General features: G+C 33.3%; 2 protein-coding genes across 12 annotated transcripts in view; one reads left to right on the plus strand and one right to left on the minus strand.

Moving 5' to 3' along the window:
• LOC132698999 (mucin-2-like) overlaps positions 1 to 21,558 on the plus strand; it is a 475,159-nt gene that overhangs the window by 162,226 nt on the left and 291,375 nt on the right. The gene's annotated exons all lie outside the window — the stretch shown is intronic.
• Positions 1 to 21,558, minus strand: part of LOC132699000 (uncharacterized) — a 72,551-nt gene that overhangs the window by 25,144 nt on the left and 25,849 nt on the right. For all 11 annotated transcript variants that reach the window (XR_009618460.1, XR_009618458.1, XR_009618459.1 and 8 more), the window contains 7 exons: positions 18,250 to 18,361; positions 15,441 to 15,591; positions 13,498 to 13,635; positions 10,033 to 10,178; positions 7,731 to 7,834; positions 4,680 to 4,868; positions 754 to 909 (listed from right to left, as the gene is read on the minus strand). Coding sequence is in view for 7 of the 11 variants with exons in the window: in XM_060665380.1 (XP_060521363.1) it covers positions 754 to 909; positions 4,680 to 4,868; positions 7,731 to 7,834; positions 10,033 to 10,178; positions 13,498 to 13,635; positions 15,441 to 15,591; positions 18,250 to 18,361 (996 nt within the window). In the remaining 4 variants the exon portion in view is untranslated. The remainder of the gene's footprint in view (positions 1 to 753; positions 910 to 4,679; positions 4,869 to 7,730; positions 7,835 to 10,032; positions 10,179 to 13,497; positions 13,636 to 15,440; positions 15,592 to 18,249; positions 18,362 to 21,558) is intronic.

Genomic DNA, 21,558 nt, shown 5'->3' on the forward strand with positions numbered 1-21,558 from the left:
ACATTTATATAAAATTTAAAAATTCTTTGGAGAGTAAATAGGACTTGAACTGAGGTGGCTTTTACTTGATGAAAACCCATTTATCAAAATAAATAAGAACTAAAAGTTCAGATTTTCACGAAATTATATATTTTGACATGACAATTGTTTCGTGTCTTTATCAAAAGTACCCTATATAAACAATAAATATTTTATTTCTTTATCATATCATGGGTTTCCTCAACGAATATTTATGTTTATTTTGTGTTAATGTTTCGTTTGGTGTTTATAAATATATATTTCCTTTGAAATAAAATATGTTTGTTGTAAATTTCTGCTTTTTCAACACCTGTATATTCCTTTAACAGAACACACGGTACTTTCGAATTGAGAAATCGTGCACTCAATTATATTACATTAATTTAATTAAACTAAATTAAATAAATCACACGTGCTCTCAATAAAATTCTGTGTCTAGTTTTTAGTTTCCGCAGAGAAAAACGAATTACTTGCTATAAGTAATAGACTGCGAACTTGAGAAATGATTTTGAGAAACTGATTTCAGTTGGTAAATCTTTAATATTAAAAAAAGGCAATGTGTATTTAAGAATTAATTTTAAGTACATAATACGCTACTTTGGGTATATACAAATAGATTATTTAGTGAAAAAAAGCGTTTACCTTTAATTCAAGTAAATTCGTTTTCCCATGTATATATATAGTGAACAACTTACCGGAATTATAATGGTAAATATTTAGCGAAATACTACTTACTGTCGTCCTTGACGGGGTTCCTTATAATTTGTGCTAGGAAGGTGCACGAGTCGACGTACTCAGAGATCAGAACCTGGATGTGGTCGCCATTTTTCGGAAGCCGCAAGTCGTTGGCGCACCTGTAATGTACAGGCACGGTGTCTGTCGTGTAACCATCTAGGGACAACAGTGGCTGTAGTAACTTATAAATGTACTCGATGATTAATACTCATTTCAACTTCTTTAGAAGTAATCCAACAATGCTCATTGAAAATAATTTAGTGATACACTTGGTAAAGAAACAAATACCGGGTGTTTGAGTAAGGGCAACGAGGTAAAATATTTCGGGAAATGGGTGTTCCTAAACATTTGAAAAAAAAATAGGCAAATCGGCCAAGACAAAATGCTGGAAATTATTTTTGAGATTCTAAAATGGCCACCAGGTGCCGTTTTCTGACATTAGCAAAAAAATAATGAAAAAAAAATAAATGCAACGATATTTTTTTTTCAAGAATATCAAATAAGCTACGGGTTGTTAATCAAATAAAAGTTCGTTTTTTATCTTACAATACCATAAACATTATTACAATGTTGTGATATCCTTATCTGTTTTAAAATACTAGGTATTAAAAAAAATTTTTATAAAAAAATAGATTGCCACTTATCAATGTTGTTAAGAACTAAGTTAACTACTGACGATCTAAGCAGTAAGTGCAAAACCATAAAACAAATAAAGGATCTCCTACCTAATTATCGAGACTGAGAAAACATACCTTTACGTAATCCAGTCAGAGCAATTGTGCAATTAAGTCATAGAGTGACATCTTTTGTTTGTCAGTTTTGAAATCAGTGTTAAAATCCGAGTCAAAATGAACATTTTTAAATTTAGCGGATAATTAAATCATTTCAAAATGCAACGAGAATTTGGTGAAAAAGAACAAGGCGTTATTTTTAAAAATGCGGGGAAACCGCTTTTACCCTTAAACGCTGTATAAAATGTAACTATTCACTCCATACTTAAAACCATCTCATTCTTATAAACGAGCAATTTAAGTATTTGAAAAATATTAATAAGGAAGGTACTTATTGTCTTATTGTAGCATGTTGCGGATTAGATATTTCTCTAACATCGGTGCATAAACTTATTTCTGGAGGCATCAAAACCCATCATGAACATACAGTTAAAGTGTAGACCAGTCATATCGCAGCACACGGAACATTCCTTTATAAAGTACACAAGCATAGTATACGGACACGAATTTATGCTATCTATATACGCAGCAGGTATAAAAAAAAATCTTTAATGGAAAATGGTCATGCGCTATGCGGCTGTTGCCTTATCATTGCCAATTTAATGCGATTGTAAACAGTATTATGATGTCATACTGCGTTTATGGACAGAAACACTTGCTCAACTAAAATAATAATAATGAATAATAATAAGAAAATGAATGAAGTATTCATAAGAACTAAAACACAGACCGTCTGCGAAGTGCGGCTTGGGAAAAGAAAAAGTGGATGGATACATCTAATATTCCCCCAGATAATTTTTCCGACGATAAAGTTTTTTTTCCCCTTCTTTAATTGCTCATTGCGTTATAAGTTTTCGTTGTTTTTGTTGTTGAAGTATTGGGAGTTTTAAAAAAAATAAACCTACCTAATTGATATTTGTTTTCTCCCATATATTTGATGCCTGTTATTTTGTCCGTTCGTATAAATAAGCCACCGAACCAATTTGCCATAACCTCATTATGACAAAATAATAATATGCACCTAAGTACATGGCATTTGTTACGAATGGCCGTTTTATGACCGTGTTTTTAGTAGGTTCTACCATTTATAACACGATAACTAACATCCACGTTACAAAAACCCTTACAAAATAGGATCGCGTATCCGAATTAAACTAACGAATTAATTAAAATCGGAACCCGTTTAAAAAACGTAGCAACATAGCTAAGACAAGGATAATTTTTGATTATATCACTATACGTGACAAAACCGCTCCGACTGGAGTTTATCAGATCAAACGCTATACGCATATATCATGTCGTTATTTGACGCCTAATAGAATGGTATTTAGCCGTTTAAGGAAATGTGCAGGCGAAACAGAACGAGTTCATCCTAATCCAGTGCCTCGAATAAATCGATGCGTTAGGAACGAAGAAAACGTCATTGATGTTCTTGCCTATGTCCACATTAATCCCGATTTATGCCAAGTGTGGACTTGGATATTATTAAAACATCCGTACACCGAATTCTAAAATACTAATAATATGGCCCATGACGACACTTTTTGAGCAATGGAGGAGTCAAATTGCATAAATATGCATTAGTAGTCGCCAGTGAATAATCATTAGATGCTTGAAGTTAATTAATGTTGCGTGATCCAATTATAAACCCACTTTTCTTTCCCAACGCACTTTTCTCACGAAGTTAGGATTTTTTTAGACTAAACTAAGCCAAACCGTTGGATAGGAAGGGAGAGTTTGTTTCAGTGGCGTGTCAGATCTGAGGACTTTGATGTCCTGGACTTCTACCTTTGGAGTAAAATAAAAGATAATGTTTGTCAAACTCGCTCTACTACCCCTGAAAATATGGTTGACCATATCCGAAATGCTGTAAACCAACCAATCAAGAGCTGAAATTAGTGCAGCTGTATGAAATACATGACGCAGGATAAATTGCTGCACAGAAAATGACGGGAGGCACTTTGAACATGGTTTTCCTGTCAATCAATTTTGTTGTTTTTTATCGTTATCAATGTTTAGTTAGTTATACGATTCGCATATAGTTATTAATTTATAAGGGTTGCGTTAGGTTAGGATGAAGATATTGAGATGCGGTTGGGTTCTTGGGCTCTTGTTTAACTATGTAATGACGTAGAATTATTGCTGAAATGGATTAGTATAACCAGGCTTTCTAAACATAAGAAAATTATTATTTTCAACGTGTTCTTTGCCACTAAAACTCAACATTCACTCAAAAATAGTTGATACGTTTTCTACTATGACTGGAGTTGGACCGTCAACAATATAGCTTGAATTTTTCAAAGAAACTTTCCTTTCCTCCTGCGTTGGTTTTTGTTGCGTCGAAGTAGCTAAGATTTCGCCAATCATCCTGTTGACTTCTACAGAGCTTGACTGAAACTGGCTCGCATTTTACTCTGTACCTGGTTTTATATAGTTTGAGGGGGGCGGTGCTAAATGAGGGGCATAAACACCGTCTCGGATGACTGATTCCCATATTGGTGACAGGTCGCGGTTAAGATTGTTAGCTTGCTTATAGATTCTATAGACTCGGATTTTTCGTTGATAGAAGAATTGATTACATTCAAGAATTTTAGTTTTACCGAATACATTTTTTTATGTCCGGTTTCGTGATTGTGTTAGGCAACTGCTGATGAGTTTATTCGTCTTAGTCTTAAAACTCTGCCGAAAGCCGAAAGCATCCCACACTTGCCACTGTTGTACTTCCTTATATTCAAAAGATCACATGTCAAAACTTCTACAAAAATATAACGTCAAAACCAGATTTATCACTTGTCCAAAAATATCTCAACATCTTGGATCCGTCAAAGACAACATTCCATTGAGAGACCAGACGGAATATATAGCCTCAATGAACATGAAACAGCCTTAAGACCAAGACAAATAAACTCATTAGCAGTTACTGGTGAGAAACCTTGCAAAATTGGGGCTTATTTTGGACACCCTGTATATTAATAGATAATGAACAAATAAATAAATAAACCCAATTTCAGTGTGGTTTGCTAAACGACTGTAATCTAAAAATTTCTCGTAGGGGTTAAGCATCACCAACGAAACGCTTTGTGCTTATTTCAGTTTTATTTACCCAAACGTGTACGTGTACATAACCAAAAGTATTCTAATCTTCTTAAAACTGAAAAATAAAAAAGGCACATTATCCTGGAAACAAAATCATACCTTTCGGTAGAGCGACGTGTTCGAGTTTGCAGTGTTTTCCCTTGTAACAGCTGCCGTCGGACCTCGTGAATCTGCATATGCGAGCCTCATCCCTAGCATCGTAACCGATTAGAAGTTCGTTCAGGTTGTCCCCGTTTTCCAATTCGTCAATGTCTTCTAGAAATTCGCCCAGCTCCGAGTGACCTAGAACTATAAAACGACTAGTTCAAAATGACGCTCAAATTGCAAGTACAATTTCCAGGAGAACATGATATCCCAGTAAAGGAAAATTTTGAAAATGTTTCTCATCCCCCTACCAAAATTCTAATTGCTATTTAGATAGGTTAGTTTTTGTAAGGTTGAGGTTATGTTTAGACCCGTCAGAAAATCAAATTAGGACTAAACCTAAAAGAAACAGCTACAAATTTAAGAGACAAAAGATTCTTTGCGGAACAAAGCTCGCTTGGCAACTTCTTCAGATTTATATTATTACCTAATCTGATTTCCGGGTTCTTTTTCAAGACAAAGAATACTCAGACCATTCACCTGTGCCAGACTCTACATCTTGTAAACTTTTATAACTTAATGTTGAGTGGTCTTGGTTACCAGAACATCCACAAGTTAAAACAAATAGTAACACCAGCTTTATGGTCATCCAATCCTTAAAAAAATAGTTCCTCAATGTGTTTAGATCAAGAATAAGACAACGTTTTTAAGGTTCAAGGTCAAGAACTGACCATGTGATTAATTAGGAAAAAAATGTCAAGTTTTTTAGTTAGATTATAAACCTATCATATCAGGGAGTGACCCTAAGAAAGGAGCGACATTAATTCCACTCAGTGTGGCATGTAATTGAAAGGAGTGATGACATAAAAAATGGTCAATTGAATATATCCGGCAAGGTATCATTACTTGCACATCATATCGCTCTTGTTGTGACAAGGTCTGATATTCATCAGTTGAGAAGTTCTGCATCTGATTGTGCACGGAAGATGCAGTCCTTCGCTGACCAGACAGAAGTATTATTATAACCTCAGACAGTCGTCAGAGTAAAGTAGTAAAATTCTTGGGCATAAACTTAGATTTTCACCTATTTTGGGAAGGTCATATTCTAATAGGAACATTGCGATATCTTTTTATTATGCACATGTTAACTCCATACTATCTTATGGTATTGTCGCTTGTATTGACAGTGGGTACATCGGGTAGGTGCTCAAAAATGAATTTTGAGAACAACAACATATAAAAAGAGTAATGAAAAAATGTACACAACTTTTTAACAGTTATATGACTAGATCACCTAAAAACTTGTGAGTTCCACAGCATAGGTTCACTTCTACCGCAAGGAGCAGCTGGATAAAACCACTTGCAAGGTTCTTAGATTTATTACCAAAGAAAGCACATTTAAAAACTCACTGAAAAAATTATTAGTGATTATCAAAATATACTCGTTGAAGGAGTTCTTTCAGAACAACTGAAGAGAAGTGAAAGAAATTTTATATTTTATATTTTCTATTAAGTATTGTTTCCGTATTGTATTTATTTGTAAGCCTTTTGACGAAACACATGTTCCTTTTTTTAGTGAATTTGATTAAATAAATAAATAGAGCTTTTTCCTTGTGGATATCATCAATGGTTCAGTTTAGCTGTTTCTTCAATTGTTTTAGAAAAAGGCGTAAAAGCACTTATTACTATGGCTTTGTCACTGCCTAACTACAATAAAAGTGTATCCGATCTCTTACGATAAAATGTATTCCTAAATCTATTTTTATTACTAAAAACTCTTAATCATTATTGCTATTTGTTTTCGTAAGTTTTATCATCAAGAAACGTCTAAATTAAACAGACTCGACTTTTATTTATTTTAAAAATAAGAAGATGAGTTGTAACTTTTAACTAAACAACTTAATTAAAAATAATGTTTTCGATTCGGTTGATGTCAGAACTGTTACTTGGTCATGCCAAAATTTCAATGTTGGCACTTTGCGGGCCAAAATGTAACGTTGTTTGCAGTATGGACAGAAGAGTTGTACGGTTGGAAAATATTATTTTGGGGTAAAGCTGTTCCACACTAGCCACCATAACATTCTGCAATATTTCAATATTTCAAATAACCCCTCAATTAGCCATAGCACTCCCATTCCTCTAGATGAAATCTATCGCCATACATTTACACTGAATTAGCCTGCAGCTCGGTACCTCAAGGCTTGAAACGCTGGTGTCTGGTCCCTACACTTTGATTTTACACTACTTGGAAGACTGAAAGATCTTTATATGACTCTATCCCAAAACTGTCGTTCTTGTGCTTGTGCTGCTAGGGATTGAGTGCGGTTTTGTTATGGCAGTCCGGCACTTGAGATGTGATGCCTTAATTCTTCGATCAACTGTGGTTCTACTGCCCGGAAATGGTTCATATAGTTTCAAACCAACTCCCAATGAGCCAGGAAAAAATAAATCAATTTATGACCCCTTCTTATTACAAATTACTAACCATTATATACCATATATCAACTAGGCTCAAAGAACATGAAAGCGCCTTATGACCAAGACAAATAAACTCATCAGCAATGGCCGAACACAGTTATAAACAATCTTATTCAACAAAATTAAAATTTTGCTTGCGTGCCAATGGGATCCTGTATGATATAATGAGGTGTTTACAAAATTGCTCATGCACTCATAGATCCATGCCCCATGAATGTCAAGATCCGTTACAAAGAAAAGAGGCGGTAAGTGGATCCAGGTAGTACTTCACAGCCAACACAGGTTTCGATCCGAGAGAGAAGATCCAATAAAGTTGAATACCAAAATAATAATTACATATATTACATATGTTAAGATTAAACTCAAAAAGGTACGAAGAATGTATAAACGTTCTTGTTAGTCGGAGAAAAACAAAGAAAAGTATGTTGATCCGAATCGTAAAAAAACCCAAAATGTTAATAAAAGCTTTCAAGCAAAACTGAGGATTTATTTGTGATCTAAATGGTACTTCTTTAAGTAATTTGGATCGATGATAGTACCATATATTAGAGGAAAGTAATGGCAAAAAATTTAACCTAGAATACTCACAGTCATCGATGATTTGAACCGCGACTTCTAGATCTATCAGCATTTGTCCAACAGTATCCGATCCGGGTTTACCGTAAGGACTCAAATCTACCGCTAAGGACTTCCTGGCAACAAAGAAAAATACTTTTAAAATGATAATAATAATAATAATAATAAATAATAATAATGCTGATGATCTCTTTAACCATATAGAAAGGCTACTAAATGTTTATATTTTGGAGGACAAATAACAACATTGTTGTGGCCTGCGTTGATATTGTAAAAACAAATAATTATTTGGCGATCAAATTTAAATGAAAAAATCGTTTTTTTTTAATCGTATTTAGCATCTAAAAAAAGTGCAACTATATATTTGAAAAAGATTTTATTTATAATAAAGGGTTTTCCATCTTGAAAAAAGGAATCAAATACTACAAAAAGGGCATCTAGTTCATTAGTATTAGAATATGAGCATGTTTGGTAAACTTTGTAAGTCACTCGCTTATTAATCACTCGTTCCCTTCGCGATCACACTTATTGCATAATATACTATTATAAAAATTATAAAAAAAGTTACATATGCCAAAACGTCCATTTCTGGGAAACCTTTGAAATATTAGAAAAGCAATGATACAAAAAATGAGGAACGTTAACACCGAAATATTAATAAAAAAGATCTTTTAAATGAACCTAGCAATACGCCCACCGAGATTGGCTAACATTCTGCCAAATACCCTGTACAATCAAGGCATGGTTTTCATTTTAAGTGATGCATATATGTTGAGACAATGATGCCAGTACATATTTTTATGCATTCAAAAGGAGAACTTTTTTTAATGTGACAACGTCACACCGAATAAACGCTTAAGAAAATGTAAGTTAGTATTTAATCTTGAAAGTGACTTCTTAAAACTAAATTAGTATATTATGGAATAAGCGCAGAAAACGGCATTTGAGTGTCGAGTTTATTTGGCACAAGCGGAGCGAGTATTAATAAACGAGTAACTTATTTTACCAAACGGGTATACGTGACGTATTAGACTAATAATGAAGCCATGATCTGACACCACACAGATACACATACTTCCGTAGGCTTTCACGCCCGGTATCGCAATTAATGATTTTTTTCGGGCTGTTAGGCCGTGGTCTATTGGTTTTGCTACCATAGCTTTCAACTGCTATTGCGGCAACCATTCTCAGCGGATCGTAGATTGTAGCGCGACGACTGTTGCCTTACTGGTGCCGGACTTAAGTCGGACTGGGCGGGTGTTAGTACGACCCGCCCGCTTGCCGAGTTGTTCGTAAACCGTTTGTGTTTTCTTTAAGATGTTGTGCCATATTCTATTCATTTGTAACCCTCCTCTCTCTTCTTAAAATTGTCTTTGTGTTTATGGATTTCGATGGCCTCTGGATGTAATGTTGAATATAGTGCTTCTCCGTTGACAATGCCTCTGTGTTTTCAAATCTGATGTTATAATCCCCGTTCGAAAACACGTGCTCCAGAACCGCCAATTTTTTTACTTGTCCCAAGCGGCAAGATCTTCTATGCTATGCTAAACGTGTAGTGACGCTACATGTCGTTGTACGGATATAGTCTCCACAGAAACATGGGAACAGGTATGATTTCGACAACCGGTATCAGTATCGCAACAGTCGTCGCGCCAAAATCTACACTTCATTGATGATGGCTGCCGCAGTAGCAATTGAAAGTTTTGGTAGGTAGCAAAACCAATAGAGCACGGCGTAACAGCCCGGAAATTACTATTTGTTAATTACCATACAGTTTAAAAATTACACACTTTCGTAGTAAAAATGGATCTTTCAGCGATGGCTTACTAGCATTTTAGTTAAAATAGACTAAAGACTATCATGAAGACATGAATTCTTACGTGAAGACTAGTTTCAGTAAATACTGGATCTTATTCCTCAAGACAAAAAATATTCGGGTCTTCTCGGAAAGAAAATAACATAATCCATTGCCTTACTTTAAATAAGCAGCAATTTCAGAAAAAGTTACCTGAAATTGTAAATTTGAATAAACCGCTTTGTACGAAATTTGTTGTCGACGAAATCTCTTCAAAACGAAATATACTTGGCCTTCCACCATATCATTGTGAATTTAGTAACAGGGTTTGTAGCAAGGCAGAACACCATTTTTAAAATGAGCGACTCTTACCAGAGGGAATATAGACGGTAAAGTCGTATTTGTAAATAGTATATATTTTTTAATAATAATATTTATTAGAATTCATTTATTTTCATATTATTCTTATTCCTATATAAGTTTTTATTTATTTTTGTGTGAAATATAATGAATTCTTACCCTTCTAGAACAGCGTGGTCGATCCTGAAAAAACTGATATTGCCAGTATCTTGGCCGTATACATTTACAATTTCCAACATTCCTTCTACCGAAGACAGTGGCCATTCGGTCAAGCGATTCATAAAAGTGGAACCAGGAGGATAAAGCTGCAAAAGATGTATAATAATAACAATCAATCAATCAATCAAACTGAATTTTCCAGATTATATACAAACAATAGCAAATATGCATCACACTTGCTCGGCACACAGTGATTATAAAAAAAAGATTACTCAGGAACTGCACTACCTGCGCTGTGCAGACACGTATTAAATGAAAAATTATATATTGTAAGTATATAAATTATAAATTAAGACAAAAAAATATAAAGATATAATTTAATATTACGTCGTTCATTTGAAGGAGCACGCGCAGGCGGACCGACAGGCAGACAGAAATGAAATAGAGATAAAACCTCGATATCGACAACTGGAGCCACAGAAGAGCAGCAGCATAGTATACTTGATTTGATACTTCATTTATTTTAGGGCATAAACATTTTGTTCCGACAGAAGATATTTTTTTATATTTCTTAGGAAAGTTCTATTTCCAATTCCAATTACTAGCAGCAACATAGACGAAAGACTTGAAAATTTGCAGTTTTGTGCTATGGCAATCTAAAATCGATAATCAAATCAAATAATCAAATAATGTCTGCTGTTATGATAATGATCAAAAGCATGAAAATAGTCCTACCAGAAAAGGCAGCTAGCGGCGCCATGGAGAATTCAATTTACCAAAACAAAGCATGTGATATGTTCTACACTTCATATATAATAATGGATTAGAATTTGGATAAGGTGTTATGTGATGTCTAAAGATTATATTCTTGATTTTTTGTGCCAACCGCAAGATTCCCATAAACTACGTCACGGTCAGAGTGTCACAAAGCTGGATCTTTAGTGTAAATGGCAAATATTGTTTAAAAAAACTTTAATGTTTTTAAACGTGCTTATATACGTTTAAAAACATTAAAGTCTTTTCCGACGTGCGTTTCAAACTCATAATTTTTTTGCCAGCAGAAAACAAAACTTGTGATTTTGTAGGATGGAGTTTTAAATTATGATTGAAGCCATAAACGTGTATTTTATTTAAATCTGATTGATTTTGCGACATATGGAGAATGTCAATCTTGAATGACATGAGTAGTTGCAATCATACTGATTAAATGTAGCCGTGTAGTGTGTAGAGGCTGCCATTTCTTGGTAAATCACCAGAAAGCAAGGAGCGATATGACAAAAGTATAATGAAAGTGTTTAGGAATGGAGAGTTAGAGAGCAAAAAAACTAAATATATGTCATTTTGAAGAGACTTGATTCGACACTCATGACCCCATAAAAAAAAGGTGGCAAAATTGTTCATCGAACTGAATTTAGAATGTACCGGGTGATCATTAATAATATCCCCCCACTTTAACTTTTTTATTTAACGTTTGGGAAAAAACATCAAATATACAAGTTGTTAAAAAAGCTATGTGCAACAAGGGCAGAGTGTCGAGTTTATTTGGCACGAGCGGAGCGAGTGTTTAATAAACAAGTGACTTAAAAGTTTACCACACGGGTACACGTGACGTATTACGCTAATAATCAAGCCATTTTTTTTGGGGCGTTGAATTTACGTAACTAGACTACTAGATCCATTCATTAAATTATATGTTGTAATTTGAATAACATCTTGTATATATGTTTATATATGCAGGGTGTTGCACAACTCACCGACAAATAAAAAGTGTTATATTTTTTTATGGAACATCATACATATTAGAGACTTAATAAAATCGCCTAAAAATTTTGCATATTTCTTGCATATGTCGTATACTCAAATCCAATAGTTTTTGAGATACATGCGCTTTTAACATAAAAGCAATATTCAAAAATAAAATAATTATAGAACTTATGAAAAATTATATCTTGGATGGTTATTAAATCGTCGCCAAATAAACAATTATTTTTGTTTATAACTGACAGTGATAGATTTAGCAAAACCATGCTCTTTCAGAACGATTCATTTTATAATAAGGAACGCAAGTTTTGCTAAATCTGTAACTAGTCAGTGTCACTGTCAGTTATTTTGTTTTTTTTTAAATAATAAATTCTAGAATATTATTTCATTTACTGAATGTTGCTTTTATGTTAAAAGCAAAAACTTTTGGTGTTGGGTATAGGACATATTATACAAGAAGTAAGGCAGAATTTTTAGGGGATTTTATTAAGCCTATAATATACAGGGTGTTCCATTAAAAATAAATAACTTTTTTCTGTGGGTGATTTCTGCAACATCCTGTATGTTTAAAAATATATCTTGCAAATAGATTACTTACTATTTTTTGAAAAATTTTTGAATTTGAAGGATTTCCTTAACGTTAAATAAAAAAGTTAAAGGAAGAAGGGGCATTATAAAGGATCGCCCGGTACCTGCATCTACAGGACAAGGAACATCCATTTTACACTGTGACTCGAGGGAAAGTTGGGTACCTTGGTTCCTTTCAGACTACCATCAGGAGATAACCAGTGAACTTTTTGAAAATTGGGTAAATAATTATATTCTTTCAGATATAAAGGCAGCGCAATAGTTCATGATAATGCTTGTTATCACAGTGCTAAAAAAGCACCAAGGATCGGCAGCAAAAAAGAGGAATTGCAAGAGTTTGTTCTTATGGGCTAAATTAAAAACTCAAAATTATTATAGAAAAAACTTGGGACAACGTAAAACTATTAATTATATCCTTGACGACGAATTTTATTTAATACTTATTTATTAGTTATTTAATTACAATTGCACAGCATGCAATACAGCAGAATATTGTCATATATTTTGTATTTCAATATCATTAGACTACCCTAGACCGGATTAATTTATTGGCTCAAAAATGCCTCTGAGCAGATAAAAATCTTAATAACATGTATTATGTCCCGGACTATACCTAAAATAATCACCTCAAATGCAACAACCGATCTTTTTTCTACGTGGTAAATACATTTCATTAAAGTTCTTTAATAAAGTGAAAGCGTACCAAAATTCAAATTTTTGATTTTAAGTTACTTCATTCATATTTTAGGTTACAATAAAGATATCGAGATGCAGTTGTTCATATTTTTGCCAATTTCAGAAAACGCCACTAGGATTGATAGACTGGCAAAACTCCTTTTTAATGAAACCAAGCTTCGTTAGACCTTTCAGGAGTTATCGACAGTTATTTCAGGTACGAACAGCTCCCACCGCTTTTCTTGCAGACATAGAACACAGAGCACCAAACAACAAATATTTGAATTTGTCTCGCATTTATAACGATACTCCCTTAATAACTATGGTTAATATTGTGTAGAAACTGGATTTTAAAAATCAATAAGAATTAAAAAATAATAACAAATAATTTACAATAAAGACCATATTTGCGAATAAAGGATTTAGTAGGTCAGAACTTACGAATGGCAAATGGCATCTGATGGCCTGCATTGGGACATCGGCGACCTCTTTTGTCATGCTCCGTAAATAAGTGAAGGAGAGGGCGAGCCTGAAGCCATAATCGACCGACTGCACCTCCACCTCTCTGGTGTTATTCCCCTAAAAATATTATAAACTATCCGAGAACTGTAAAAACGTAAACGTGCCCGTTTTATTTGCAATCTGAATGTTATGTTCTATTATTCAAAATACACTTGAACCAATAACTATGTGTGTGGAAAAATAAATGCAATGGAACCTACTGACGGTCCACCTTTCCACACTCTCCTATTCGCTGACGGGTTATCTCCTTTGATATTGAGGACGCATCCATCATGTTACCAAAATTACAGAAAGAGTTTCAAAGGTTTGGACTAAAAATAATCGTAAAAAAAACTGGATACAGATCAGATATCTAGGGTTTATTTTCTCTAGTGTGGGCACAATAGTGTAATCAGATAGCTAAACTTGGTTTCATAAAATGACAAAATAACTCGAGAAATAAAGTATGCTCAGACCAGAATACCGAATAAAAGTCATAAACAAAAAACCTAAAACAATGGAAACCATTGGCGAAGGAGTTGTAATTTGTCTAGACTAGCGAGGGTCTCCTGACCTCTCTTCCAATGATAACTAACCAACAGAGATTATCCCATTCTCGAGGTGTTGTTCCTCCACGACACCGTCAGGTCTCACACAGAAGCTGAAATGTAGCAGAAACTGGTAGAAATGAACTGGAAAACACTTTATCATCCACCTTGCAGTCCAGACTTAGCACCATGTAATTGTCACATGTTTTGACCCTCAAATGAAAAAAGCTTACTCAATAGCTGAACATTGACCCAATAAGATTAAATTAGTTGTTAATAATAACAAAACAAATTTAACATTATTCAAGACGAACAAGTGTAAAATAGTTGAACCAAAGACTATAAACGTCAATGGCACGAAAAAAGTGAGTCAAAAACTGCCTATCTCACACGGACACTGAGATCATCGATTGACAGCAACTGAAAGGCCCTTATTACAAGTGCATAAAAATATTCAACAGTCTCTCTCGGAATGGCTACAAATTATTAGAAGTACAAAAATACAAAAAGCAATTTTTAAAATTCCAATCAAGGTGAAACTTTATATGATAAAATATAAAAATATGGAATGGAATATAAAAATATAAATATCGTTATTTCTGACCTTATTTAATACTTTAAATAAAGATACATTATTATTAAAGAAGCACTTAGAGGCAAGCGATTTGTAACCAACTATTGTCCACTTCAGAACCGCTAGGGGTTGTCCACAAGGTGGAAGGAAGTGGTTCTACAGGTGGTCGTCAAACTAAGTGGTAACAGAAGGAAACTGGAAAATTTGGTACCCCCTCAACTGGAACTCTCTCTCTTAGAGAAGACTATCCGGAAAGCGGAAAGATCGCTCTGAACATACTGGAGGGTTTGTGGCAAAGCCTGGGGCATGGGTCCTATTGATATATTGGCTATACATGCTGATAATTAGGCCTATGATTGCATATGGCTCTGTAGTCTGGTGGCTCAAGTGACAGCAACGACTGGCCCAGACAAAAATTGCTAGGCTGCAGAGGCAAGCCTGTATAGCAATTTCTGATGCCCTCAGCACCAAGCCTACAGCGGCCATAGACGCCCTACTGGGGTTACCGCCTCTCCATATATATGTGGAGGAAGAGACAGTATTAAACCACGGCGTTCTGGGGATGCCATCAGACATGCCAAATGAAACTAGCTGTACCTTGTTGTTCTTAGTAGTAGGCTCATGTATATTGGACTCAACCTCGTACTTTCACTTCTTGTTTTTTTCCTTATGTTGTTTGGTTAATTAATTTATTAAGGTCTTGGGTAAAATAAATACATAAATAAATAAGGAAATAAAAAAAAGTAACATGTGGGCCATACCAATTTCCAATCGAGCACGCGCATCCTGTACCATTCCTTCTGCTCCAAGACGTAAGCCACGCAGTATTTTCCTAATTTTGAGAACGCCTCTTGTTTCGTAACGAATTCGGGGTGAGAGCCTTTTAATTTCGCAGATAACGTGTAGCTCACCCTGAAATGAAATCGTACGGATTTTTCGTTGGTTTCAACACTTCCCAAAGAAAATTGCGAAATTGTGGAACATAAGGTGGGTTTGGCTTGTTAACTCCCTGTACTCCGAGTCACTCCTTATACACTTTATTCGTTTGGGTATCGTTTTTTGACGTAAATAGGGTGACTAATGCAGGATTTTAATAGCAAACATACACAAAAGTTTGAAACTGTCGAATTTGCCCATTTGTTCTATGATGCCTGTTGTAAAAGCGGAAGGAACCATTATTTTCAAAACGTGTACGACAAGCCAGGACCGTATTTAAGATCTTAGGCGACAAGAACTGTGCGACTGTTGCAATTTAAGAGTAGGATTTAAAAATAAGAATGTATTTTTCACTGCATGGACTAAAACAATCCAGGAAACTCACCGATGAAACTCTACCCAAATCCGTGCAGCATTCGTATGCACGAAAGTACAAAGAAACACCTAAGCGAGGTAGGCCTGCGGTTAGACCTTCATAAAAATTTACCAAAATTAAATACCGGATTATGTCGTAAAAACGGTATATACTTTAGTGAACTCTACCAAATATTCGCTAGGCGGTTTCAGTTTGGTTTAGAAATTAAATTGATTTATTTGTATTTTCCAAATCTTGGGCAAGAATGCGAAATTAATTGAAAGAAGTTTAAGTGCGATTTTTATCTCCATATTTTAAATAAAGCAATGGCAAATCTTATCACCAGTGTATTAAAATAAAAGATTTTCATAAATACTAACATATGTTTATATGATATGTAAATTAAAATTGATCATATCATTTATAATCAAAATAAATTGGAAATTCATTATTCAAAAACAGTAATTTTCCACTACTCTAGTTCGAACAATACGACCTTCTTACAAACAGTTCTTTCAATTCGATTTAAATAATCTTCCACTTCAACCAAATTTTCATCATTTTCTTCTTGATCATCATAATCTTCTAAGAATATAATTAATGTCCTTATTAAAATACAGTAACATTTTACCATCTAAATTTTATCAATTCAACAATTATGTATTATACTAGGAGTAAATGATTTTTCCTGTTATTTGCGGGAAATAATGTAGAGTTCTATGTTTTAGACAAGTGTTAGTTTTCTATACTGTCTGATAAATCTATGCCTACGATTATATTCCTTTTCATTATTCGTTATTGTGTTGGAAATTGGTGTAAGCAGCCATGGTTCCAATAGGTAATAAAAACAATTAAATAAGACAGATGAATTCTTACTCTTGAAGTCTGCCATATTGCAGAATCATGGACACATCCCGGAAACCTGATATTTAAATTTTTAATTTTGCATTACAAATCTGCATTTAAAAGAAAACCTTCACCTTCTTATAGTTACTGTTTTAAAATATGAACATAGTGTTACTTTGAACGTTAAAACTAGACATTATTTCCTGCAGTAAAAGATGACCGCAGGCATTTCAGGGTTTTCAATTTTCTAACAATTATGGCTATGTGAGGGTAATCAATACACCCTATTACACCAGGAAAGCCATCATTTCCATAAATCTAAACATGTATAAATAAATAATATTTTATTGGCAGTCGATTACAAACTCACAATTGCTTCTCACGGTTATTTTCTTCAGCTGTTTCACGAAACTTTATTATATGAGCAAGAACCCTCAACTATAAGGTCACTTCTGACAAACATAAACTTGTTAAAAAAAATCTTGCCCAGTATCTCTTTGGTACATTATTTCATACAAAAAATGTTGTGATGCAAAAAATTAAAATATTTATAAATTATTTTCATTAGCGATTGCGTTTTTGTTCTTCAATTTATTCACCCTTAGAGTTTTACGAATAGCTGTAGTCCTTTCAGCATCTTTCATGTGAGGTCCAATTTGATAAAGTAGCCAGTGACCCAGTTCACAGGCCTAAAAAGATTTTTAAAATTAGTTTTTGGTAATGATAAGGGATCACTGCGGTCTCTGTATTCGTTATAAGTTTAAATCACGTCTATAAAAAAATAGTTTGATTTTTTTTCTTTAACTTTAGAGGACCATAAAAAAGTAAATGCAAAAAGAAATTTGATAACTAGTATTGCATATTTTTAGTTAAAAAAAACATTTAATATAACACTTACCTATGAATTTCATTTTGAAATTCTACTGTATTGATTAGTTATAAAATATATATATTTGTGTTATGTTCCGTGCTTGAAACCACTAGTTTCTTACCGGGCTAGTTTTCCTGCTCGTTAGAATTTTGACATTTTTTCAACCGTGACTTGAAATTATTTCATTTTTCTCCATGCCAATTATTAAAATTTACGCCTTTCAATTTTTCGAAATTCCTTATATCAGTTCATGATTTACAGTGTCTCCCTGACTTCATAATCCTCGTCGTTCAGATATTTTTTTTATAAAACTAAACATGGGCAGAAATATTAAAATTATTTTTCATTAATAATAAAAATTGATGATAAAAATAAACACGCAACAAACTAGTTCTTTTCGGCAACTACAAAAACAACAACAAACCAATACAGCTGTTTGACATTTATGTTTGACGTTCTGCTCCAAAGGTCCAAGGGTATACAATTTACACTCTATTAATACCAAGCTCACGTGACAAAAAACTACTCCTACTCCGTCGAACTCACCTATAGTAATACTTACCAGTCGAGCAGACAATCGTCGGTCACCGGTTGAATGTAAAATTCGGTCGGAGAATCCACGTGACAGAAAACACACGCCGTATGCAGTGCCGGAACCGGCAAATTTTTCAATTCTACGAGAAATAAAAAACCGGCTATTAATGCTAAATTTAAAAACAACTCAACAGCCACATTCACATGAGCATTCTCTCAAGGTGATTTCTAGAATTGCCAAATTAAATAAGAACTAAAAGTTGAGATTTTCACGAAATTATATATTATGACATGACAATTGTTTCGACAACACCGGGTCTTTACCAAATGTAATATTTACAAACTACCTGCTACTATATATACCGAAAAATGACCATAAAACTTTAATTAATGTTGTGAGAATTTAAGTTCAATAAAGGAGAGGTATTTAAATCTAATTGATCGTTAAGCAATACCATAATAATCTCCATGACTTCCAATAAATTTAATGTTCTACTTTTTGTGGCTGTGTGTAATATATCAAAATTGTCGTCAAAAATGTGTTTTTCTGTGTTTAAGTGTGTAGCATAATTAGAATCTAGACTATTGTTTTTCAACGCTCTTATATGTTCGTTAATGCGTTTCTTGAAGTATCTACCTGTTTGTCCAATATAAATTTTAGGACAAGATCCACATTTCAACCTGTAGATACCTGATTTTTGCGATTTTGGACATTTCGATTTATTGTTTTTTAAATATTTTCCTATTGTGTTGTTAGTTCTGAAAGCTATTTTTAAACCACATTTTGACAAATGTTTTGAAACTTTTTCGCTAGGTTTTAAAGTTTTTTTATGGTGGTATAGATATGTGGACGATGTCTTTGCTTGCTTTGTTGGAACGGACAGACAATTAAATTCTTTTTTAAATTACATTAACTCAATACATAATCGTATATAATTCACTATCGAGATTGAACAGGATAACTCTATTAATTTTTTAGACATAACTATTACGAAAGTGCAAAACAAATTAGATTTTTCAATATATCATAAACCGTCACACACGGACACAGTCATACAGAACAGCTCAAATCACCCTTATACATACAAAATGGCTGCATTTAACTCTTTTATACACAGACAGACTTCTTAATACGCCACTCTCAACAGAAAATTACAACAAAGAACTTACTATCATTAAACAAATAGCACTGAACAACGGCTCCATTATGGATAAAATTATAAATAAAAAACAAATACAGACAACAGTAAACTCTATTTATCCGAAACGAAATACAGAACACGAACAATTTAAAACAATTACATACATAGGAGAACCTAGCGAAAGTTTCAAAACATTTGTCAAAATATGGTTTAAAAATAGCTTTCGGAACTAACAACACAATAGGAAAATATTTAAAAAACAATAAATCGAAATGTCCAAAATCCCAAAAATCAAGTGTCTGCAGGTTGAAATGTGGATCTTGTCCTAAAATGTATATTGGACAAAGAGGTAGATCCTTCAAGAAACGCATTAACGAACATATAAGAGCGTTTAAAAACAATAGTCTAAATTCTAATTATGCTACACACTTAAACACAGAAAAACACATTTTTGACGACAATTTTGATATATTATACACAGCCACAAAAAGTAGAAAATTAAATTTATTGGAAGCCATTTAACGATCAATTAGATTTAAATACATCTCCTTTATTGAACCTAAAATTCTCGCAACATTAATTAAGGTTTTATGGTCATTTTTCGGTATATATAGTAGCAGGTAGTTTGTAAATATTACATTTGATAAAGACACGGTGTTGTCGAAAGAATTGTCATGTCATAATATATAAGTTCGTGAAAATCTGAACTTTTAGTTCTTATTTATTTTGATAAATAGATTTTCATCAAGTAAAAGCCACCTCAGTTCAATAACGTTAAATTTCCCACAACCTCTAAACGTTTTATCTTTTCCGGACTTTCATAACGAAATTTTTGAAGTTTTTAATTTAGGAACAATGTAATAAATGTGACATTTCCAAAACAATTACGAATAAATTCAGAAGAGGTTGATTATTCAGTTCATTTTAAGAAAGGAAAACAAAACACCAACGCTGATGACCTGTCACGCAACGAACTAAATATGATAGATATATGAGATACTTTTTGGAAATCATGGAGATATTAATGAAGACATCGATAAATACATTCATGCGGAAGAAGATCACAATATAAGCCTTGAACAATTGAAACAAATTGAACACGTGTTTAACCCTCGAGAAATTGTAAACACTCCAAGAATTAATATCATCTCGGACATTCAAATTAGACCGCCAAATATTCCTAATACTGGTGGGACTGTACACTCAGCAGCTGAAGATCCTATTTTAAATATACCAATTACCGAAAATGCTTTAAATACTAGTAATCAAATTCAAAATACATCAAGATTTTCTGTTTATTTAAGTCAAAACTATCAAAATGAAATAATTAAATTATTTTTTGATTATTTGGATCCAACAAAAATGTACTGCCTTTATGTACAATACATTGAAATAGATTTATATAGGGAACTATCTGTTTTGTTACCAAATATATTAAAAAACAATGCTTATAAATTGGTAATATCAAAAGTTGTTTTAACTGACGTCATTGGCAGGACAAAACAAAAAGACCTAAAGATTTAAAAAAATACGCAATTATAGGTCGCACTTCATCAATGCATAGCGCAACAAAATAAAAACCTTTTGATGTCATAAATGGAAAAATAAACAGTTTATTATCATTATGAATAATTATATTGCACATAGACTCGAAAGATTAAAAACTATTTATCAACAAATTTACGAAACATCGTTAGCAATTAGAATGCGTTTAAATGAAAAACAAAACGAAAAACGAGAAAACCTTTTACGCAACTGAAACAACAACAAAACGTAAGCTCCGGAGAAAACCTGTTATTGTAGATCAAGATAATGGAAGTAAAATTATCACAAAAAATAAAATAATTCACAAATCTCGCATCAAAAGCTTTTTCTTGTTCGCAGGTTAATGAACCGGACAACGCTGTTCCTTCTTGCAGCTACGCTGTTATTAGTGATAGCGAATAATGATATTGAAATTATCCCAATCAAAAAACCACTTCTACCCTTTCGCTTAGGAAATGCTCGAATTATTCAACATCGACGTATACCTAATTTACGTAATTACGTAATTTAGAGTACGCTTACGCTGTAATCTCAAAATCACTAAACTATACAAATAAACATAATTATCAAACTCTACAATATATTAATGTAAATAATTTACTCAATAATGCTCGATATTTAATTACAAAGTAAGATTCAAACTTGCTAAT

This window comes from Cylas formicarius, unplaced genomic scaffold (assembly GCF_029955315.1).
Source record: "Cylas formicarius isolate icCylForm1 unplaced genomic scaffold, icCylForm1.1 PGA_scaffold_3__17_contigs__length_32017465, whole genome shotgun sequence".
NCBI lineage: Eukaryota > Metazoa > Arthropoda > Insecta > Coleoptera > Brentidae > Cylas > Cylas formicarius.